The sequence below is a fragment of the Tupaia chinensis genome, unplaced genomic scaffold (assembly GCF_000334495.1).
Source record: "Tupaia chinensis unplaced genomic scaffold, TupChi_1.0 Scaffold144382_1, whole genome shotgun sequence".
NCBI lineage: Eukaryota > Metazoa > Chordata > Mammalia > Scandentia > Tupaiidae > Tupaia > Tupaia belangeri.
In genome coordinates, this window is record NW_006204242.1 from 131,888 (window position 1) to 141,765 (window position 9,878).

Consider the following 9,878-nt stretch of genomic DNA (forward strand, 5'->3'; position numbering starts at 1 on the left):
AGGATGTAAGAGGGTGCCCTTTCCACCGCAGCCTCACCAGCACTGGTCGTTTTTATTTTTCTTTCTTGATCCTAGCCATTCTAGTGGGGGTTGAAAGGTATCTCGTTGTGGTTTTAATTTGCATTTCCCTTCTGACAGGAGACCTGGGACATTTGTTCATCTGCCTTTGGTCATTTGCTGAACTTCCTTGGAGAGCTGTCTATTCAATTCATTTGCCCATCTTTTTAATTGGATTGTTCCTTTTTTAAATAGGCGAGCTGCTTGAGTTCTCTATATATTTTGGATATCGTTCCCTTGTCTGAGGAATGCTTGGCAAGTATTGTCTCCCATTCCGAGGGTTGTCTTTTCACTCTAATTGTTTCCTTTGCTGTGAGGAAGCATTTAGCTGGATGTAATTCCACTTGTCCATTTTGAGGATTGTTGCCTGTGCTTTTCTTACTTCAGAAAGCTTTGCCTACTTCGGGAACAGCAAGCGGCATGGTGGTTAAGGTGCTGACACTCCCACATGGCTGACCACAGTTCAAGTCCCAAACCTGGTGGCTTGCTTTCTCACTTTCTCTCTCTCTCTCTCTCTCTCTCTCTCGTCAAATGAAAATAAATGAATGAAGGACCAACACTTAACGTGATGGTTATGTTGCTGAACTCCCATATAATCGACCGCAGTTCGAGCCCCGGACCCAGTGGCTTATACTCACGCCGGGCGCATGTGTGTCCGTGCCCAAGGTCCTGAGAGGAGAATGTAGGAGAAGGGACTGTGGTTTGGCCATCCCCCCTGGGGGGTGATTTCTCACTTTCTGAATCTCTGTCTCTCTGGTGAGCACATGCGCCCTGTAGCAAAAACCTCTCCAAAAAAAAAAAAAGAATGAAAATAAAATTTTTTTTTGAAAATTTTTGTTGTTGTTGTTTTAAACTTCGCCTACTCCAGCATCAGGAGTTTCCCCCTATGTTTTCTACTCTTTTTTTTTCCCAGCTTTAAGTTTAAGTATTTGTTCCGTTTTGAGTTGATTCTTGTTAATGGTGAGAGATGGGAGTTGTTTCATTTTCTTCTGTAGGTCTAGTTCTTCCAGCAGCACCATTTGCTGAAAAGACCTTCTTTTCTCCACTGCATTGTCTTACACCCTTGTCAAAGATCAGATGACTGTATGATTTGGGGTCTGTTCCTGAATTCTCTACTCTGTTCCCATTGGTCTGTGTGTCTGTATTTGTGCCAGTACCATGCTGTTTTGATTATCACCGCTTTGTGATCTCTTTTGAAGCTGGGCAGTGAGATGCCTCTTGTTTTTATTCTTTGTGCATGGTACTGCCTTGGTGATATGGAGTCACGGAGTCTTTTATGATTCCGGACAGATGTTATGATGTAACTGCCTCAAAATAAGGAGGGTCTTCAGGACCTGCAGGAGTGAATTGACCAGCCTGGGGCGCCTTCTTCTTTTTCCTTTCTTGGAGAAATTTTGAGGGTGGTTTCTCTTTTCTTGGTCTGGTGATAGTGGTTTAAGATAAATGAGTACTTGAGAAATTAGAAAACAAATGAAAAGCAAAAGAAACGAGTAAGGGAAAAGTGCGTATTATCAAAACGTGATTCGGTGATAGTGATAACCCTCCAGTGGTTCACACCCTTCAAACTAGCCATACAACTTACTGGAATTTGTTCAGAAACACGTATTTGGAAGTGTACAGACAGGTCTATTGGAGTGGGTGTTGACTGAAACATCAGTTAAGATACCAGAACTGGGAACAACCCAGCAGGAGAGGCTAAGACCTTGCACAGATTAGTGTGAAAATAGGGAAGTTGCTGGGCAACATAGGCTATAGTTTATTTGCATGTAGAGAATCTTTTTCTGCTGCTGTGGGGCGTGTGCTTTTGCAACAGACAGAGACAGGGAAAGTGAGCAAGCACCTGCCCTGGGGGTGGGGGCTGGGAGGAGGGGATGGCCATGTCGCAGTCCCATCTCCTCCATTCTCCTCTTGACATTTTGTGCCCCCACGCAGACACACCTGGCATGTGTTTCAAGCCGCCAGGTCTGGGACTTGAACCGCAGAGTCAGTCATGTGGGATCCAGCTGCCTTAATCGCCACACTATCTGCTGGCCCTGCATAGAAAATCTTAAGAAGGGTTGTCATATGTATGGTAAGGCACAGAAAAGTATATTTGGAGAAATGATACCAAATTCTTAAGTGTTTCTCTCTCAAAGGCAGGATTATGGGAACTTAAATTTTTTTTTTTTTTGGAGAGGTTTTAGCTATAGGGTGTATGTGCTCGCCAGAAAGACAGAGAGAGATGGAGCGACAGGGAGAGAGCGAGAAATCACCTCCCAGGAGGGATGGCCATGCCGTAATCCTTTCTCCGCCAGTCTCCTCTCAGGATGTTGGGCACGCACACACACGTGCCTGGCATGAGTTTAAGCCACCGGATCCGGGACTCGAACCACGGTCGGCTACATGGGAGTCCAGTGACATAGCCATTATGCCAACTGCTGGTCCCGGGAACTTTACATTTTTAAAGATGAAGTATGAATAGGGGACCAGGTGGCATGATGGCTAAGGTGCTGGACTCCTATATGCAGTTTGAGTTCCGGTCCTGGTGACTTTCTCTCTCTCTCTCTCTCTATCTATCTCTTTCTCCCCTCACCCACCTCTGTCTCTGTCTGGTGAGTGCACATGGTCTATAGCAAATTTTAAAAAGTGATAGTAGCGGCAGGCAGGTGGTATGGTTAAAGCTGCCAGACTCCCACATGGCCGACCGTGGTTCAAGTCCCAGACCAGGAGGCTTGGTTTCTCACTTTCTCCCCCCCGCCTCCCGGTCAAATTAAAATAAATAAAGTTAAATAAAATAATAATGAAAACTGATAAAATTACATAAGCATTTATAAAAATGTTTTTATTAAAGAAGAAGTATGAATACAAAAAAATGTATTAAGAAATCATGCCAGTTCATCAAAAATCAGTTCAAAAACAATAAATTCTGTTAAGATACAAAGGCGGCGAGAGTTGGCTCTTCCAATTTAAATTTGCAATACAGAGTTCAAGTCATTAGCCAGCCTACTTAACAGAGATAAAGATTGTGAAGATATAAATTAATCATTGGCAATTGGAGATAACCATAGATGCAAAGAATGCTTAAAGAATTATGGGAAAAGCGTAGGAACTAAGTGTTAATTGATATGATAATATGTCGGGGGGGGGGATAGCCCCATAGCATAGTAGTTAAGGGAACCATATCCCACATAGCTGATGAACCGCAGTTCAGATCCCAGCCCCTGGTAGCTTGAAAAACACTCAGGGCCTGTGCACACGTGTGCCCAGAACCCCAACAGAATAGGAAAACGGAGGAGAAGGGGTTGTGGTTCGATCACGCCCCATCGTTGTGGGGAGGTGCTTTCTCCCTGTCCCTCACTGCTGTCTCTGTGGTGAGCATATGACCATCTGTCAGTTTGAATGGGATGCGGGGGTACTGTTGTTTAGGAATAAGTAAGATACCAAAGTTGACCAAAACAGATACAAACAATGTAAACACAGATGTGGTCATACAAGAAAAAAACAAAAATGTAGGGGCCAGCCCGTGGCTCAGTGATTGGCACCCGGATCCCACGTGGCCCACCACAGAGATTAGGTCCCGGACATGGTGGCTTGAAAACATGCCGGGAGCACATGTGTGCACACAGTCGCAAGAGAAGGGAGAAATGGAGAAGCGATTATGGTGTGATCACATCCCTTGCAGAGGTTGGGGGGTGCTTTCTCCTCCTCTCTCTGACGAGCACACCATACCCTCTACCACATTAAAAAAAAACAAACAATTGAGCAGACCATCCAAGAGCTGTGCACCAGGCTAGGAGAATGATTTATCCTTATCTTTCAAGGGATAGGCCATTTAAGAGCTATTTCCAGTGCTTCCAAGTATGGAGGGAGACAGAAATGTCATTCTCAATTTGTTCATGTAGCCCAGAAGGCAAACCTGTAGACCGGCCTCACTGAGGAACGTTAACATAATAAACGTGGCAAACGAAACATTAACCAAATCTCAGCTCCATTATTAGCACATTAAAAGAAGAACATGAATCCATGAAGTTTACATTAGAGAGTAGACGATTCATTGCTCTTGGGGACTTACTAATATAATTCCCTCTGGTATTCTTAGGTCAAAAGAGGGGAGAACGGCATAATTGTGTGTATATGTGAGGTCTTTCAACAGTTTGTGGGGACCAGCCAGTGGCGTGGAGGCTAAGGTGGCTGAATCCTACCCTGGCCAGCTGTGTTGTTTTGAGTACCAGACCCAGCAGCTTGAAAAACATGCCGGGCTCATGTGCGTCTGTACCTGAAATCCCAAGAGGAGAATGGGGGCAAAGGGATGGCTGTGGGGCCGGGCCCCACACCGGTGGGTGATTTCTGACCCCCCTTCGCCTCTCTCTCCAGCCAGGTATGTGCACCGTGTAGCAAAACAGCTGTTTAAAAAAAAGTTTGTGAGAGATGAGTCTTATAAAAAATACCGTGTACGGGTTTCAGATTTTTCGTACCAAGGGGCCAGCAAGAGTCGTCGTGCTGGTTGAGGTGCTAGCCTCCCACATGGCCTACCACGGTTCAAGTTGCAGACCTGGCAGCTTGCTTTCTCGGCACCCCTCCCCGCATCTCTCTCTGGTGTAATAATTAAGAAGAAAATAATAAATCAAGTTAAATCATTATTTTTTTTTTAAAAAAAGAAAGAAAAACTCTATAACCCTTTATTATGAGAAAATTGTTTTTCTTTTTTTCTTTTTCTTTTCTTTTTTTTTGGAGAAGTTATTTGTTTGTTTGTTTTTGCTGTAGGGCGCATGCACTCGTAAGCCATCAGGTCCGGGACGCGAACCACGGTCGACTGCATGGGAGTCCAGAGACATAGCCATTATGCCAACTGCTGGTCCCAATAGTTTTTCTTTCTTTTTTTTTTTAAGATAGTTTTTTTGTCTGTGTTTTTGTTTTTGTTTCTTTTTGCTGGAGTTGCATGTGCTCACCGGAGAGACAGAAAGCAAGAAATAACCCCCAGGGGAGATGGCCACACCACAAGCCCTTCTCCTCCATTCTCCTCTCAGGATTGAGTATGACCGCACACGCGCCTGGAAGGAGTTTTAAGCTGCCGGTTTTGGGACTCAAACCACGTTCAGCTATGTGGGAGTGCAGTGACCTAACCATTACACCATCTGTTGGTACCTAAATAAATAATAATTTTACAAAATAATTGTTCATTACAAAATAAACTCATGCTTAAATCTGTTTTCTTTCTTTGCTCACATTCTTTCTTTTTTTAAGAGAGAGTTTTGCTATAGGGGTTGTGCGCACTTGCTGGAGGGATGGGAGGTGAGAAATCTCCACCACCACCCTGCTCCTCCCCGGGAGGATGGCCATACTGTAATCCCTTCTCCTCTCAGGATTTTGGGCATGCACGCACATGTGCCTGGTATGAGTTTTAAGCCGCCGGGACTGGGACTCCAACTGTGGTAGAGCATGTGGGAGTCCAGTGACGTGACCATTACACCATCTGCTGGTCCCTTTGGTGAGCTTTTCAAAGTTCCCATCTATGTGCTAAACACAGCACCTTATACAAATCATTTATTCCTGTTTTTCTTTTAGTTTGCTGTAGGGCGCCTCTGCTCCTGGAAAGAGAAAGAGAGATGCAGAGACAGAGGAGAGGTAGCAATCACTGCCCTGCCTTTCCCCAGCAGGGGAATGGCCACACCACAATCCCTTCTCTAAGAATTTTGAGCAGGTGCTCACACCCATTCAGTGTGTTTTTTCAACCCATGGGGTCTGCAACTCGAACCACATATTCAGCTCGTGGAATCCCGCTGTCTTAACCACCATACCTCCAGCTGGCCCTCATTCCTCTTGGGGAATTAGGAGTTAGGCCCTGTTGAGTGGTGCTCCCTCTTAGTTCAAACAAAATTTGAGGACCAGCAGATGGCATGATGGCTATGTCGCTGGAATCCCACGTACTCAACCACGGTTCAAGTCCAGGACCCAGCAGTTTAAAACTCATGCTGGGTGCGTATGCATGCATGCCCAAGATTCCGAGAGAAGAATAGAGGAGGAGGGATTGCAGTGTGACCATCTCCCCTGGGGGGTGATTTCTCACTGTCTGTCTCTGTGACGATCACACGCGCACTATAGCAAAAATCTCTCCTAAAAGAGAGAGAGAGAGATGTGACTGGCGAGATACTTTTTCCATTTGATCTGGATCGAGACATCTTCCATCTGGAGTCCTTTCCAAACCTAATGGTTAAAGTATTCTCAATCTGTCAGAGATTGAGCTCTGCTGGCAGTGCTGGCCGTTGTAAATAAACAAAAGAGTCAGTACCCACAAGGAGAAGGCAAGTCTTGTTTTGTTTTGTTTTGTTTTGTTTTGCAAGTGACAGTCATCTGTCTGCAAAGCCCCAGAGAATCAACTGGAAGTGGTTAGATTGAGGACGGAGTCCAGTAAGAGAGCTGGTAGCAAAACAAATGGGCAAAGATCAGTCCATTTCTTACATTAGGGTGCCTGTGTGGCTGAATGAAGACAGAAAAAAAAAAAAAAAAAAAACAAGACAAAGGCTGCAGAAGACACCTTTTTAAAAGATTTATCTATCTTTATTGCTATTTTAAAAATTTGTTACAGGGTCAGCACGCTCACCAGAGAGAGAAATGGGTCCAGGACTTGAACCACGGTTCGCCGTGTGAGAGCCCAGCGCCTTAACCACCACATCACCTGCTGGCCCCCAGGTGTTGATTTTTTTTTTTTTTTGGAGAGGTTTTCGCTACAGGGCACGTGCACTCGCCAGACAGAGAGAGACAGAAAGCGAGAAATCACCCCCCAGGGGGGATGGCCACGCCGCAGTCCCTTCTCCTCCGTTCTCCTCTCGGGATCTTGGGCACGCACGCACACGCGCCCGGCGTGAGTTTTAAGCCACCAGTCCGGGACGCGAACTGCGGTTTACTACGTGGGAGTCCAGTGACATAGCCATTACGCTAATTGCTGGTCCCCCCAGGTGCTGATTTTTAACAGCTTTATCGAAGAATAATCCATAGACCATGTAATTAACCCACCGAAAATGTATAACTCAGGGGTCCGTAGCGGATCGACAGGGCTGCACTGTCACCACCAGAGTCAGTCTGACAACTTTTCCATCACTCCCCCCAAAGAAACCCCCTTCCCTGTGAGCAGTCTCTCCCCATCCCCACCCTTTAGTCCTGGGTAACTCCTGAAATACTTTCTGTCTTTCTGGGTTGGCGTGTTCTAGACGTGTCACGCCTTCAAGGGGATCGTACGATTGGTGATCTTTTGTGTCTGACTTCTTCCACTTGTTCACCTGGGGTTGTGGCATGTGCCAGCACGTCATTCCTTTTCATGGGCAGATAATCTCCATGTTCTAACGGTACCACAGTTTGTTCATTCTTCCCTTGGTAGTCACCTGGGCCGTCTCGGCTCTGTGGCTATTGGGAATAATGCTGCTTTGAACGTTTGTGTGCACGTTTTTGTACAGGAGTATGTTTTCTCTTGGGTGGTATATACCCAGGAGCACAATGGCTGGGTTGTGTGATAATTCGGTGCATAGCAGTTTCGGAAACTGATGGACCTTGTTTCTTCTCTTTTTTATAGGAAAAAAGAAAGAAACTAGTGTTAAAAAGATGTCAGTTCTCTCCTAGAGTGAATCATAAATTCAGTACAGTCTCAAAGAATGTCCTAGTGGAATCCCTCAGTTATTGCCGTCATGAATGTAAAGTTTGCATTTCAAATGTAACTTTTTCCAGTATTAACGAGTTTTATGATCGAAAAGCCACGGAGGCAGTTTCCAATTTCTGATATGCTGGGTGGTGGGGCAGGGAGTGAGTGTAGTTGAGGCAGATGTAGCCAGTAAAGGACCTATAAAGGTCGAGACGGTGGACCGTGAATACAGCAGAGCACTTGAAGACCGCCGCAAGCACTGTGCGTGCCTGCCACCCCGCTGAGGAGTTGTGGTGTCTTTTCCTGCTTGGGAAGTTGGGGTAGGAGGAAGTGAACTGAAAAGCATGATTTGAGAAAAAGCCAGGTACCACATCAGCCATGTGCGAGACAGGTTTTTAAGAAATCGGCATCCAGTGGGCCAAGTCGGGACCTTAGGTTGGCTGGTAATCCATATGTAAGACCCTAAAGGAGATGACTGTGGATGCACAAGTTCACAGTCTTCATCCAAGTCGGCGATGATGTGTAATTCTGTAAAAATTATGCTGTTCTCCTAAATGCACCCTAAGAAACTCAGACCCGCGATTCTGTCCATCTTCTAGGTGGCCACTCGGAAGGCATGTGGTTTGGCTCTGGCTAGGCTGGGCCATATAAATGACAGAGTCGTTGTGCTGGATGGTGACACCAAGAACTCCACCTTCTCTGAGATATTCAAGAAGGAGCATCCTGAGCGCTTCATCGAGTGTTTTATTGCTGAGCAAAACATGGTGAGTGTGCTGGGCGGGTGTCTCGCAGGCCTTCTCAGTACCTGTGGTCTTGCTGGACACGTGGCGTGGCGGCCAAGGTGCTGGACACTCCCACATGGCTGACCACGGTTCGAGTCCTAGACCTGGTGATTTGCTTTCTCAGTTTCTCTCTCTCTCTCTCTCTCTCTGTGTCTTCCTCTACTCAACTTAAGAATACATGAATAAATCAAATTAAATAAAAAAGTAATTATTAAAGAGGAAAAAAATTCTTTAAAAAAAAAGATGAGAACGCGTGACTGGCGGGAGGGGTGGCTCGTTGAGAGCCTTTCGGGGACGGAGAACAGAGGTGGGGGGTGTGGCGGACGAGGTAGAGGTGAGAGAGCAGAGATGGAAGGTGACGGTGCGTGTCTGAATGGCGGCAGGATGATCCGAGAGGACAGGGGAAGCTGTACAGTACGGGAGCGAAGCAGGCCACTGCACGGTTGGTGGCCTCTTGGAGAGGGCGTGAGTGAGGTGAGGTCCAGGATGGCCAGTTGGCCTTCAGGACGTGTGGAACCACAGCAGGCAGAAGGCAGATGAGACAGACTTCATCTACTCACTCCCTGTTCCCCTCCAGGAGGCCACCTGGGTGGACAGGGCAGGGAGGATGGGGTGCTAAATGTGGGAGACGAGAATGGAACGACCATGCATGGTGGTGCGTGCCAGTGGTCCCGGCTACTCGGGAGGCTGAGGCAGGGGGGTCGCAAGAGAGTGAGAGCCTATGCAGGCAAAAGGAAGAAAGACGACGAGACACACTGGGACTGCAGAGCAGTTGGGTGTGCTGAGAGCAGGGGTGGGGCAGGGCAAGGCAAGGCAGGGCAGGGCAGGACAGTACAGGACAGGACAGGACAGGACAGGACTGGGTCCCGTGGGATTCTGATTCTTGTTCTCTGTGTGGCAGGTGAGCGTGGCGCTGGGCTGCGCCACCCACGGTCGGACCATCGCCTTCGCTAGCACCTTTGCTGCCTTTCTGACCCGAGCATTCGATCAGATCCGGATGGGAACCATGTCTCAAGCCAACATCAACCTCGTTGGTTCCCACTGCGGGGTGTCTGTCGGTATGCGTTTCGAGAGCCAGCGCCTCCATAGCCTGGCTCCTCTACAGGGAAAGATGAGCATGCGATCGGGTGACCCGTAACCTTGCTGCTGGATCTGTGAAGCTTGAGTACCCAGGACGACTTCTTTACGAAGCCACGTCGCGTTTTAAGTGTTGGGCACTGTGGGTAAAATCTTGGAAGCCATCTCCTGGGTGTTAACAGCTGTAGAGCTCGCACTCTGTCCGTCCAGAGCGCCTCTCATGTGTCGGGCCATGTTACTGGACCTGAGCAGGGACAGCAGAGTCCCAGAAACCTTCCTGCCACAGGTTACCGGGGCATGAACAGTGGAGGCAGAGGCTGCTCCCAGCCACTGGCTGGCCTGCTCCTGCT

The 9,878-nt window shown here is 47.3% G+C and overlaps 1 protein-coding gene across 2 annotated transcripts in view; it reads left to right on the forward strand.

Annotated features, from left to right (window-relative positions):
• The window catches only part of TKTL1 (transketolase like 1), a 37,824-nt gene that overhangs the window by 18,423 nt on the left and 9,523 nt on the right, over nt 1–9,878 (forward strand). For both annotated transcript variants that reach the window (XM_006166986.2, XM_006166987.1), the window contains 2 exons: nt 8,269–8,433; nt 9,353–9,509. In XM_006166986.2, coding sequence (XP_006167048.1) covers nt 8,269–8,433; nt 9,353–9,509 — 322 coding nt within the window. The remainder of the gene's footprint in view (nt 1–8,268; nt 8,434–9,352; nt 9,510–9,878) is intronic.